This window comes from Nycticebus coucang, chromosome 16, assembly GCF_027406575.1.
Source record: "Nycticebus coucang isolate mNycCou1 chromosome 16, mNycCou1.pri, whole genome shotgun sequence".
NCBI classification, from domain to species: domain Eukaryota; kingdom Metazoa; phylum Chordata; class Mammalia; order Primates; family Lorisidae; genus Nycticebus; species Nycticebus coucang.
Window position 1 is genome coordinate 49480035 of NC_069795.1, and position 14036 is coordinate 49494070.

Genomic DNA, 14036 nt, shown 5'->3' on the forward strand with positions numbered 1-14036 from the left:
TCTGGCCAATGGTTTATCTATTTTATTTATTTTTTCAAAAAACCAACTCCTTGTTTCATTAATTTTCTGAATGATTCTTTTGTTTTCCATTTCATTGATCTCTGATTTGATTTTGGAGATTTCTTTTCTTCTACTGAGTTTAGGCTTAGATCGTTCTTCTTTTTCCAATTCCATAAGATCTCTTGTGAGATTGTTGATGTGCTCTCTTTCTGTTTTTCGAATGTAGGCATTTAAAGCAATGAATTTTCCTCTCAAAACTGCTTTTGCAGTATCCCACAGGTTTTGGTAGCTTGTGTCTTCATTGTTGTTCTGCTCAAGGAAGTTAATGATTTCCTGTTTTATTTCTTCCTGCACCCATCTGTTATTCAACAGAAGATTGTTTAGTTTCCATGCCTTTCGGTGGGGTCAAGCATTTTTGTTAGAGTTGAGTTCCACCTTTAGTGCCTTATGGTCTGAGAAGATACAAGGTATAATTTCAATTCTTTTTTTTTTTTTTTTTTATTGTTGGGGATTCATTGAGGGTACAATAAGTCAGTTACACTGATTGCAATTGTTAGGTAAAGTCCCTCTTGCAATCATGTCTTGCCCCCATAAAGTGTGACACACACTAAGGCCCCACCCTCCTCCCTCCATCCCTCTTTCTGCTTCCCCCCCCATAAACTTAATTGTCATTAATTGTCCTCATATCAAGATTGAGTACATAGGATTCATGCTTCTCCATTCTTGTGATGCTTTACTAAGAATAATGTCTTCCACTTCCATCCAGGTTAATACGAAGGATGTAAAGTCTCCATTTTTTTTAATAGCTGAATAGTATTCCATGGTATACATATACCACAGCTTGTTAATCCATTCCTGGGTTGGTGGGCATTTAGGCTGTTTCCACATTTTGGCAATGGTAAATTGAGCTGCCATAAACAGTCTAGTACAAGTGTCCTTATGATAAAAGGATTTTTTTCCTTCTGGGTAGATGCCCAGTAATGGGATTGCAGGATCAAATGGGAGGTCTAGGTTAAGTGCTTTGAGGTTTCTCCATACTTCCTTCCAGAAAGGTTGTACTAGTTTGCAGTCCCACCAGCAGTGTAAAAGTGTTCCCTTCTCTCCACATCCACGCCAGCATCTGCAGTTTTGAGATTTTGTGATGTGGGCCATTCTCACTGGGGTTAGATGGTATCTGAGGGTTGTTTTGATTTGCATTTCTCTAATATATAGAGATGATGAACATTTTTTCATATGTTTGTTAGCCATTCGTCTGTCATCTTTAGAGAAAGTTCTATTCATGTCTCTTGCCCATTGATATAAGGGATTGTTGGCTTTTTTCATGTGGATTAATTTGAGTTCTCTATAGATCCTGGTTATCAAGCTTTTGTCTGATTGAAAATATGCAAATATCCTTTCCCATTGTGTAGGTTGTCTCTTTGCTTTGGTTATTGTGTCCTTAGCTGTACAGAAGCTTTTCAGTTTAATGAAGTCCCATTTGTTTATTTTTGATGTTGTTGCAATTGCCATGGCAGTCTTCTTCATGAAGTCTTCCCCCAGGCCAATATCTTCCAGTGTTTTTCCTATGCTTTCTTTGAGGATTTTTATTGTTTCATGCCTTAAATTTAAGTCCTTTATCCATCTTGAATCAATTTTTGTGAGTGGGGAAAGGTGTGGGTCCAGTTTCAGTCTTTTACATGTAGACATCCAGTTCTCCCAACACCATTTATTGAATAGGGAGTCTTTCCCCCAAGGTAAGTTCTTGTTTGGTTTATCAAAGATTAGGTGGTTGTAAGATGTTAGTTTCATTTCTTGGTGTTCAATTTGATTCCAAGTGTCTATGTCTCTGTTTTTGTGCCAGTACCATGCTGTCTTGAGCACTATGGCTTTGTAGTACAGACTAAAATCTGGTATGCTGACGCCCCCAGCTTTATTTTTGTTACTAAGAACTGCCTTAGCTATACGGGGTTTTTTCCGGTTCCATACAAAACGCAGAATCATTTTTTCCAAATCTTGAAAGTACGATGTAGGTACTTTGATAGGAATGGCATTGAATAGGTAGATAGCTTTGGGAAGTATAGACATTTTAACAATGTTGATTCTTCCCATCCATGAGCATGGTATGTTCTTCCATTTGTTAATATCCTCTGCTATTTCCTTTCTGAGGATTTCATAGTTTTCTTTATAGAGGTCCTTCACCTCCTTCGTTAGGTATATTCCTAGGTATTTCATTTTCTTTGAAACTATGGTGAAGGGAGTTGTGTCCTTAATTAGCTTCTCATCTTGACTGTTATTGGTGTATACAAAGGCTACTGACTTGTGGACATTGATTTTATATCCTGAAACATTACTGTATTTTTTGATGACTTCTAGGAGTCTTGTGGTTGAGTCTTTGGGGTTCTCTAAGTATAAGATCAAGTCGTCAGCAAAGAGGGAGAGTTTGACCTCCTCTGCTCCCATTTGGATTCCCTTTATTTCCTTGTCTTGCCTAATTGCATTGGCTAGAACTTCCAGCACTACGTTGAATAGTAAAGGTGACTGAGGACAACCTTGTCTGGTTCCAGTTCTAAGAGGAAAAGCTTTGAGTTTCACTCCATTCAGTAAAATATTGGCTGTGGGTTTGTCATAGATAGCTTCAATCAGTTTTAGAAATGTGCCACCTATGCCTATAACTCTTCAGTGTTCTAATTAGAAAAGGATGCTGGATTTTATCAAATGCTTTTTCTGCATCTATTGAGAGGATCATGTGATCTTTATTTTTGCCTCTGTTAATATGGTGGATAATGTTTATAGACTTGCATATGTTAAACCAGCCTTGCATCCCTGGATGAAGCCTACTTGATCATGATGAATGACTTTTTTGATGATAAGCTGTAATCTATTGGCCAGGATTTTGTTGAGAATTTTTGCGTCTATGTTTATGAGTGAGATTGGTCTGAAATTCTCCTTTTTGTTTGGGTCTTTTCCTGGTTTTGGTATCAGGGTGATGTTTGCTTCATAGAATGTGTTGGGGAAGATTTCTTCTTCCTCAATTTTTTGGAATAATTTCTGCAGTACAGGAATAAGATCTTCCTTGAAGGTTTGATAGAATTCTGGAGTGAAGCCATCTGGACCAAGGAATTTTTTGGTTGGAAGATTTTTTCTTGTTTCTTTGATCTCAGTGCTTAAAATTGGTCTGTTCAGGAGCTCTATTTCTTCCTGGCTGAGTCTAGGGAGAGGGTGTGATTCCAAATATTGATCCATTTCTTTCACATTGTCAAATTTCTGGGCATAGAGTTTCTGGTAGTATTCAGAGATGATCTCTTGTATCTCTGTGGGATCAGTTGTTATTTCCCCTTTATCATTTCTGATTGAGGTTACTAGAGATTTTACTTTTCTATTTCTAGTTAGTCTGGCCAATGGTTTATCTATTTTATTTATTTTTTCAAAAAACCAACTCCTTGTTTCATTAATTTTCTGAATGATTCTTTTGTTTTCCATTTCATTGATCTCTGATTTGATTTTGGAGATTTCTTTTCTTCTACTGAGTTTAGGCTTAGATCGTTCTTCTTTTTCCAATTCCATAAGATCTCTTGTGAGATTGTTGATGTGCTCTCTTTCTGTTTTTCGAATGTAGGCATTTAAAGCAATGAATTTTCCTCTCAAAACTGCTTTTGCAGTATCCCACAGGTTTTGGTAGCTTGTGTCTTCATTGTTGTTCTGCTCAAGGAAGTTAATGATTTCCTGTTTTATTTCTTCCTGCACCCATCTGTTATTCAACAGAAGATTGTTTAGTTTCCATGCCTTTCGGTGGGGTCAAGCATTTTTGTTAGAGTTGAGTTCCACCTTTAGTGCCTTATGGTCTGAGAAGATACAAGGTATAATTTCAATTCTTTTGATTCTGTTGATATTTGTTTTGTGTCCCACGATATGATGAATTTTGGAGAATGTTCCATGGAGTGATGAGAAGAATGTATATTCTTTATCTTTGGGATGGAGTGTTCTATATGCGTCTGTCAAGCACAGTTGTTCTAGGGTCTCATTTAAGTCTCTTATATCCTTGTTTAATTTCTGTTTAGAGGATCTGTCCAGCTCTGTAAGAGGAGTGTTAAGGTCCCCTGTTATTATGGTAATATCAGATATCATATTGCTCAGACTGAGTAAGGTCTGTTTCAAGAATCTGGGAGCATTTAAATTGGGTGCATAGATATTTAGAATTGAAATGTCTTCTTGTTGTATTTTTCCCTTGACCAATATAAAGTGACCATCTTTGTCTTTTTTGACTTTAGTTGCTTTAAATCCACATGTATCTGAAAATAAGATTGCAACTCCTCTTTTCTTCTGAATGCCATTTGCCTGAAAAATTGTCTTCCAACCCTTGACTCGGAGCTTTAATTTGTCTTTTGAAGCCAGGTGTGTTTCTTGCAGACAGCAAATGGATGGCTTGTGTTTTTTAAACCAGTCAACCAATCTATGTCTCTTCAGTGGGGAATTCAAGCCATTAACATTTATTGAGATAATTGATAAGTGTGGTAGTATTCTATTCGTCTTATTTGGTGAGAGTCCATTGCTTAGTTTTATCTTTTGCATCAGTGTGGAGGTTAGGTTCTGTCCTTTAATTTCTGAGTTCTTACTTTGCTGCTGATGCATTGTGGTGGTCAGTGTGCAGAACAGGTTGAAGTATTTCCTGTAGAGCTGGTCTTGTTGTGGCGAATTTCCTCAATGTTTGTATATCTATAAATGATTTGATTTCTCCGTCAATTTTGAAGCTTAGCTTAGCAGGGTACAGAATTCTGGGCTGAAAATTGTTCTGTTTAAGTAGATTAAAGGTAGATGACCATTGTCTCCTTGCTTGGAAAGTTTCATTATAGACGTCTGCGGTCATTCTGATGGATTTGCCCCTGTAGGTCAACTGGCGCTTACTCCTGGCAGCTTGCAGAATCTTTTCTTTTGTCTTGACTTTGGACATTTTCATCACAATGTGTCTTGGAGAAGCTCGGTTAGAGTTGAGGCGACCTGGGGTCCGATAGCCCTCTGAAAGCAGTGTGTCAGAATCTTTGGTGATATTTGGGAAATTTTCTTTTATAATATTCTCTAGTATGGCTTCCATTCCTCTGGGGTATTCTTCTTCCCCTTCTGGAATTCCTATAACTCGTATGTTGGAACGCTTCATAAAGTCCCATAATTCTGACAGTGAACGTTCTGCTTTCTCTCTCTTCTTTTCTGCCTCTTTTACTCTCTGAGTTATCTGAGTTATCTCAAAAACTGAGTCTTCTACCTCTGAAATTCTTTCTTCTGCATGGTCTAACCTGTTGCTGATACTTTCCATTGCATCTTTAAGTTCCCTGATTGACTGTTTCATTTCCTTCAGCTCTGCTATGGAAGAATATAAATCCTTTTTATATTCTTCATATCGTTCATCTCTGATTTGATTCTGTTTTTGGATTTCCTTTTGGTTATTTTCCACTTTATTAGCAGTTTCCTTCATTGTTTCCATCATTTCTTTCATTGTTTTCAACATGTGTATTCTAAATTCCCTTTCTGTCATTCCTAACATTTCTGTATAGGTGGAATCCTCTGCAGTAGCTACCTCATGGTCCCTTGGCGGGGTTATTCTGGACTGGTTCTTCATGTTTCCTGGAGTTTTCTGCTGATTCTTCCTCATGGGTGATTTCTTTTATCTGTTTCCTTGCCCTAATTTTCCTTTCACTTCCTCTTGCTCTTTAAGTTCTCGTGCCTGTAGACTGTGCTCCGCAGAGGCTCCGCACCTCACCCGCTCCGCGAGCCCTGATGGTGCACGCACCGACCCCACGCCCGGGAATCTCCCAGCCGCGGTGACTCGGGATGCTGCGGCCACTGCGGCCTTCTCCTCCTCGGCACAAACCCCAGTGGCAAGCAGAGAGTCGTGGCCACAGCACTTGCCGGGACTAAAGTGAACCTCGCTGCTTCTGCAGCCTCCACTACCAAGTCCCTTCAGTTGTCCGCCCAGCCCCACACTCTTAACAGGTCACATACAATTTCTTATATGGCATATCTGGAAGGCACATGGTGCCACTAAAAACATGTAATCTTTTGGTCGTAAAAGCAGTTTTCAATTTTTTACAGTAAGCTATAAAGAATTATTTCACTTTAATTTTAAAATATTGCAGAAGAGTAAAAAGCAATGAATCGGTCAAATTTTGTTCTTTTACTCATTCAGAGTTAAGTTCCTCATGTGTCTCCTTAATAGAAAAGAAAATAACTCTGTTGGCTTCCAGGGGCTTTGGGAGGATCAGTACAATGGTGTATCCATAGTCTTTTGAATCTACTAGATGAAAATGATGCAAAACCAACTTATATTATTCCAGTGGAGAAATGATCCAGTAAGCATGTGTGCAAATGCACAAATCATCTGAGGGTGGAATATACCAAGGGCTTTTCCAAAAGGACACTGAGATCATAGCTAACTGGCCAGGCCACCTTCCAGCTGAACATAAGACCAATTCAAGCCACTCAGAAAGACTGACTTTTTCTGAAAGATTGTCACAAGCACTTAAGTATTTCTAAAGTGTGGCAAATTTCTTTTAACACAAAATTTATAAATAATTTTATATTCTGGTATGTAACTATAGAGCAGATTTTTATAATTCCTTTTATATATTTTAAGGCAAGTTAAATTTGCCAAAGATATCAAAATCGATCAACCCTACTTAAATATATAATACTTTATAGAAGGTTAAATACAAACACAATTCCAACTAACAAAACACAAAACACAGCACTAAGGAAAGACTTGGGCAAATAGGCTGAAAGCAGGGAAGAATATATTCAATGACTACCCATCTCAGATTTCCTGGGATATTTTGAACTCCAAATTATCCTGTCTCACTGCTGCTGAAATGATTGAAATGGCCCAGGAATTTCAGTAGTCAGCATGCAACTTAGAATTTCTGTGAAGTCTTTTGTATCCAAAAGTGGTACAGAAATCTTTTTGAGAACACACATTCTGATTTTTAATACAGAATATGTGGAAAATAAATGCCAAGGCAGAAAATTTTTTTGCTAAAGGTCATGATAAGTTGCGTTTAATGGTTGATAAAGAGAAGAGCAGCCCCTGGCATCCAGGTGCTGGCCTGACAGCCACAGGTAGGCTGTGACGTTCTCCTGTTGAACATTAATAACTCCAGAGAACACCAATATCAGATCCTGGAGCACGACAAAAACAAGACCAATCTGTAATGATGTGGGACCGGGACAAACACATGAGTGTTTTCTAAACCACAAACACCACCCTCCCCACATTCTGCTCATGGGAATAAGTGCTGCTTCTGTTATCAGTCCCAGCTTCAGCTTTGCTCTGCTCATCCTGCTTTCTAGTGAAGAATTGTACAGACACCAGTCACAAGATTACTCCCACTTTCTGACTGCATCCAATCCAGAGCAATGCCTGACACCTGTGGACCTTTTCCCTAATCATTTAACTCAGACAAAATTCTACAGTAGTCTTTTCTAACCTCTTCTGTAGGAGAGTCCTCAGTTCCTTACACTCTGTGTTCTCCCAAGTTGCAATAAGTGAGTAGATCTAACTTTGTTCACCTACAGGTGTGTTCTGCTGACCTCTTCCTGAAGGGAATTGACGTAGTAAATACAGATGCATCATATCCCAACACAGAAAACAAAATGTACTGAGTTTGCTACAATGATGTCATTAATACCAGTGAAAATATATTGTTTCTTCAAAGAATATAACAACTACAAATGAGATTAATGGTTTTGTGGCCCAGCAGTCAAACATTATCTCTGTCTAACACTTTTTTTTTTTTTTTTATAGAGACAGAGTCTCACTTTACTATCTTTGGTAGAGTGCCATGGCATCACACAGCTCACATCACATAGCTCCAACTCCTGGGCTTAAGCGATTCTCTTGCCTCAGCCTCCAGAGTAGCCGGAACTACAGGCACCCGCCACAACGTCCAGCTATTTTTTTGTTGCAGTTCGGCCAGGGCCAGGTTTGAACCCGCCACCCTCAGTATATGGGGCCGGCGCCTTACCAACTGAGCCACAGGCACCGCTCTCTCTCTGCCTAACTCTTAATTCTCCAAACAGTTGTCTCAGGAAGCTATCTGAGTAATTGAAAAAATAAGTAATTATATTTGTTGAAACTAAATAGCAAATAGAACGTTAGTACATGTATTAACTTGCTTAAAATCAATCAAAAGAAACAAAGGCTGAATGAATGATTATGTGAATGGGATGATGAAAGGATTATGTGAATATACAAGTCTTTAAATTATAAATAATGCATGTTAAATTTTAATTTTAATATAAAAGGCTATACAACATTTACATGAGGGTAGATGGAAGAATTGCACATTTGCAGAAACAAGAAATATTTGATCAGCCATTATGAGAAATGAATCTTATATTTATTGGAAGCCTACTGTCCTATAACTGACTACACAAGATAATTTTGCCAGTGCTATTGATAAGACTGTAGTGATAAAGTAGCACTTTTCAAACCTTCAGGTTCACGCAGATCACCTAGGGATCTTGATAGCAAGCAGCTCAATTGATCTAGAGCGGAGGTCAAGGTCCTGCCTTTTCTACAAGTTCCCAGGTGATGTTTATGCTGCTGGCCCTGTAATCACACTAAGTAACAGGAATATAAAAATTAAATGTTATAAGGAAGGCTGGGAAGTTTCTGGGGCTTCTATTCATGCCTGCATATCACCTATTGACTGTTGCTATAGCTCATGACAAGTCTCAACAATTCATCCGGAGAGGGTTGGAAGCTCTCACTTGCGTGTTTTCTGGCAACCCAAGGTTGCTCTGGCAGCAGTGAAGTGGCTGAATAAGAAATCTGTTTCCGGGCGGTGCCTGTGGCTCAGAGGAGTAGGGCTCTGGCCCCATATGCTGGAGGTGGTGAGTTCAAGCCCAGCCCTGGCCAAAACCACACACACACACAAAAAAAAAAAAAAAAAAAAAGAGAGAGAGAGAGAGAAAATCCTGTTTCCTGCTGCGTTAGCCACTATTCATACTCCATCAGGGCAAGACCAGAATATTCCTCTCCTGGGATTAAAGATAAAAGGAATCTTTCCTTTATTGGGATTTCCCACATCATCTATTTTTGTCTCCTCATAACTCTGCAACCTTCTCTCCTCAACATATCTGCCCAATGCTTGGTCCACGTCAGGCCTTATAAATAATTCATATTATAGGCATCCAAATTTCAAAAATGGTTTCCTTGAGGTTGTGATCAGTTTGCTCCTGAATAATCATAGAAAGCAAAAGCTAGATGCTGCTTAAGGGAAACTAGGGGAACCTTGTGTTCCTTATGTTATAAACAAAAGCCAAGGGAGTAAAGGGATTTAAAAGTTTACCTGCTCCCCAAATCCACAAAACAGTTTGATTTGGGTTCCACTGAGGGTTGCAGGAGTCACAGCCACATCTGCTAGGGTGCAGTAGATAAACCATCATGTATGCCCCCAGACTAGCTGTTGGGTCATAAGCACAATACAGGTGCCACCACAGCAACCAGACTAGTTGTTGTGTCGTCATGTATGCAACCAGACTAGTTGTTGTGTCATAAGCACAATACAGGTGCTGTGGTGGCACCTGTATTGTGCTTATGACACAGGATGAAACTCTACCTAGAAACTTGATCTTAGATCTTGTTCCTGCTTGAGGAAACTGGGATAGGATCTAATAGATATATACACTTAATTTGATGTCATCTTCTATCTTTTACTGATATCTGAAGGCCCATTCTCATCCTTTCTCAAACCCGGTCCTCTGCTGGACTATCTCTGAAAAATATCACAAGATGTTGGTGTATTTAACTTCACTACACGAACTCCTACATTATATACTATGAGATATGTACCCAAGATAAAGTGACGACAACCAGAAGGTTCACAAAAATTAAAATACAAATGAAACAAGAAAATCATGGAAGTAATGGCAAAAGATAGTTTCTGAGGTTTTCTTGTAACTCATATGCTGAATATGCTCTTCTTTAGCTTACTGCTAGACATCAGAGAAAAGGTGTACAGAAGAAAAGTTTTTTAGCTGATAAAAAGTCTATTATTTGAAAAGAGAAGATATCTCAATCAGTTTCAATGGAGGAACACAAGAATTCTCAAAGGAAAAAAAAAGAAAACAACATTGCCACCATTTACAAAAGAAGAAAACAAGTCTCAGAAAAGTAGAGAAAACAAGAGTCCTGTGGTTAGAAGGAGAGACAGGAATGGAACCAAGGTCTATTACTAGCTTTGAAGACCTATGGTCTGTCCTTTACATCATGATATACTGAGAAATTTTAGAACTTGGTATAATATATTGCACATAGTAAGATCTCAAATTTTTATTGAATTGTTTTGCTGAAAAAGAAGTAAATATCTACCTACAAGGGAAATAGTAACCTCACATTGTTAAATACAGTCTGCCATGCTACTTATTTTTCTTATGCCTCTCATATCATTAAAGAGATCTCTAGAAAATCAGTGAGCCAATTCGCAGTTCACATTCTAGCAGACTTCTTTTTTGTTTAAATGCAGGTTAATGTGAGGGAACAAACAACCAAGTCACAATATTTGAATTTGTTAGGTAGAATCCTTCTTGTAGCTATGTTCTGCACCCAAAAGATGTGCTATATACCCCTACCTTGTGCCCCTTCAGTGGGAGTACCCCAAGCTCCCCTCCCCTTTTCCTTATTTCCCCTCCCCTGAACTTGAACTGAATTGAGTTTTTCTCCTATGAGGGCATGAATTAGATCGTCTACTGGCTTCAGATTAGTATTGAGTACACTGGATACTTGCTTTTCCATTCTTGTGATACTTTACTGAGAAGACTTCTAATAACATACCCAGAAATTAAGAGCATATACAGCAGAACCTCCATAGATGACAACCTCCCTACACTGACCACCTCCTTAAGTTGACCTAATTTTCACAGACTGGACACACCCCACATGTACGTATCAGTACAGTAGGCTTAGTTCCTTATGTTGACCATCTCTATGCGTTGACTGGTTTGTTACAATCCCTGGGGTGATCAACTTACAAAGGTTCTACTGCATATAAAACAAATTCAAAACCTTTTTGCTTTTGTAGTGGGGAATAAAATGAGGTTCACTCTAAGCACTAAAAATGTATTATAGGTTTTCCATTTACTACAAAGTATATTGATAATCAGTTAAGAAGCCTATAACAATAAAAACAAGAAATTACTCAATATTCTTGTTATAATCTATTTTTTAAAAAAGAATGCAATTACCAGTTTGAGGCTTTAGAACCCTAGAATCTTCAGATGTTTTAGCTGTGGGAACAATCCATGGCTTTTCACTTGAAGCTATATTGAAAAGAAACAGAATTTGCTGAAGATTTTTTTTAGAAGTGAAGGGGACGGAAATAGGTTGTTATGGTTTAATGGCTACAAGAAGCCTGCAAGAAAACAAAAACAAAAGCATATGGATACAATCACAAGTCATCATATAATGAGAAGTTATAATGTGTCAATCCAGAGAGCATTTGATCAGTGGTCAGAAAGAGGCCAGAGTTTGGTGTTCATACTGTCAACATTTTTAAGGACATTTTCATTCCACTAAATGAGTTAAGCGGAATTAAGACTGATAACTTTCATTGAATTTATAGAAAATCCAATCAAATAGGTCCTTTTTATTTAACCACATCAACCACTTGTTTGCCTGATTTTACTGAATTTATCAATTCATTGAGGTCTGCAGGGATAGGACCCAGTAAAAGTGTCCCACAGATTTAAACAAACACCACAAACATTCTTAATATCAAATGAAAGGTACTCTTATTACCCAAGAGGCCCTCAGTTTTCTCAAAAGGGAAGGGCGTTTTTGCTTCAGGAAATTTTGGAAGCCTTTTTGGAGCTGTAATGAAACACAAGGAAAGTTACGACCTGAGGTATAAGAAACAGAGAAAAGATTTTAAAAATCTCAAGCTTGCAAAACAAAACAAAACAAAAAATAAACACAAAAGGGTAAATTATTTCATGTTAGTATGTCTTACTTCTATGTTTCAATGCTGAATATTATAACAAAAAATTTTCAATTATTTATAATTAAACCACTGATTTAAATTACTATATTTGAGCTCTCCTTTTCACTCTTATTTAACTAGCCTCCTGATTTCTTCAGCTATGTTTAATAGGTGCTTTTAGATACATTTCATTTGAACTCAAACCATGGCCTTTTCTATAAGCTTATCGCTCAATTTTTTTGACATTTTTCTCAAAGAAATTCAACAAATTCTAAGAAGCAGTCTTCTGAAATATAAATAGATCTTCTCGTTAAGAGAGACAATTGAATAAAATTAGAATCATACAATTTAGAAAAAAATGTATAAAATATCAATTTGTTCAGTAACAGAATGATTCTGAATTAAAAGTATCAAATATCAAAGTATGACCGCTAAAAAACCCCCCAAACACTATACATTTGTCACATAGAGATCCTCTTTTCAATCTTAAACATTTTTTTTTTTTTAATTGCTGGGGATTCATTGAGGGTACAGAAAACTAGGTTATACTGATGGCGTTTGTTAGGTAAAGTCCCTCTTATAACTATGTCGATCCTAAACTTAAAGATTGTTTACGTTTTAAGGCTCGGGCGTTTGGAATCTTACTGTTCTACAAGCCATTTGTCTCTTTTCCTTCAATGAAGAGATGACTTTGAACGAAGAAGTCTAAAGACTTCTTTGAAGCATGTGTGCAGTTCCCAAGGTAATAATAAATCTGCAGCATTGAATAATTTTTTTACCTAGAGTGCTCAGTGGCAATTCAAACTGAGGTATTAGAACAGTTTGGGATGTTTCTGGGGTCCTTCCGCTGAGAACTACAATAAAAAAGACCGTGGTTAGCAACTCCTTGGCTCAGGATTTGGTGTTACAGCTTAACCAGGATCATGCACTGCATGCTTCATAACAGAGGCTCATGTGGGCGCCAAGCAGTGGATGCCTTTCATGGAAATAGCTGGCTTTCCCTGGAAAAGTTACGGAGCTGGTAAAATTCACAGGTATACTTTGGAGAGGCTGTGGTGAGGCAGGGAAGATTAAATCAAAGTACAGACCAAAACATATGCTGCTGCTCTTTTTCAGGGGAAGGGAACAACAAAGCAAGTTAGATTCTTTTGGGCCAAGAAACAGCTGACATGAATGATACTAAATTCTTATTTAAAAGCATGACAGCTGGTGGGGGAGCATTCTCCCCAAGTTTAGTATGCGCAAGACTTCCAAAAGCCAATCTGAGCAGAATGCAAGTTAAGACTTCCAGGTTTCCCCCAACCCTCCAAGATCTGGGAGTTAAAAGGCTGTGATTCTGTAGATACAATCAAAAGATGATTTAAAAGGGCATGCAGTTGCATCCAGCATCCAGATCTGCCTGGAAGGTCAGTGGCCAGGCAGTCGCTCAGTTGATCAGGCATGTTGTTAACTCTTCAATGGAAGCCGTCCAAGAGATAGGAAGGTTAACCACGGTCAAGAAGGAAGGCATGGGAGAGAGGGGGAGAGGGACAGAAGCTAAGGAGATGGATTACATTTCTATGAGTTTTGGGAGTTTTTTGTGGTGTTGCTGCTTTTATTTTTAATTTTTTACAAAAAAAAGTTCTTAGAATTACCCAGGGTTGTTTCTGAAACATCTAATGCACTAGACACAGTAGGTTTAGTGGTTCTTGGAACTACTTCAGGAGTCACTGAAAAGTAAAACAGACAACTTTACAAATGAAGATAAAATGATGAAGCGATGAAAGATTTGTTTCCCTTCAGAAGTAGTAAGTAGTTCTTATAGACCCCATTTCTTTACAAGTTACTAATGTTAAGGACTCTTTAGCTTGTCCCAGTGCCTGAGCTGATTCTCCTTCCCAAACCTTCCTTTCTGGGTTTAGTCCACTGTCTGTAAGCTCCAAAAAATAAAAAATAAATAAAAGAATGAAAAAAACCCCAACCAAACAAACAAAAAAACCAAACCACTGAATCAACCACCAATAAAACGCTGATAAGGTTAATCATAATTTTTTGTTTGCCTTTGTATTTATCTCCAGGGTTTAGCTATGGCCGAGTAGCCAAGTACATGAT

The 14036-nt window shown here is 38.0% G+C and overlaps 1 protein-coding gene across 7 annotated transcripts in view; it reads right to left on the bottom strand.

Moving 5' to 3' along the window:
* The window catches only part of ABI3BP (ABI family member 3 binding protein), a 258235-nt gene that overhangs the window by 109378 nt on the left and 134821 nt on the right, over nt 1-14036 (bottom strand). For all 7 annotated transcript variants that reach the window (XM_053565779.1, XM_053565785.1, XM_053565783.1 and 4 more), the window contains exons 11-14: nt 13580-13654; nt 12725-12799; nt 11765-11836; nt 11212-11286 (exon numbers count right to left, since the gene is read on the bottom strand). In XM_053565779.1, the coding sequence (XP_053421754.1) occupies nt 11212-11286; nt 11765-11836; nt 12725-12799; nt 13580-13654 (297 nt within the window). The remainder of the gene's footprint in view (nt 1-11211; nt 11287-11764; nt 11837-12724; nt 12800-13579; nt 13655-14036) is intronic.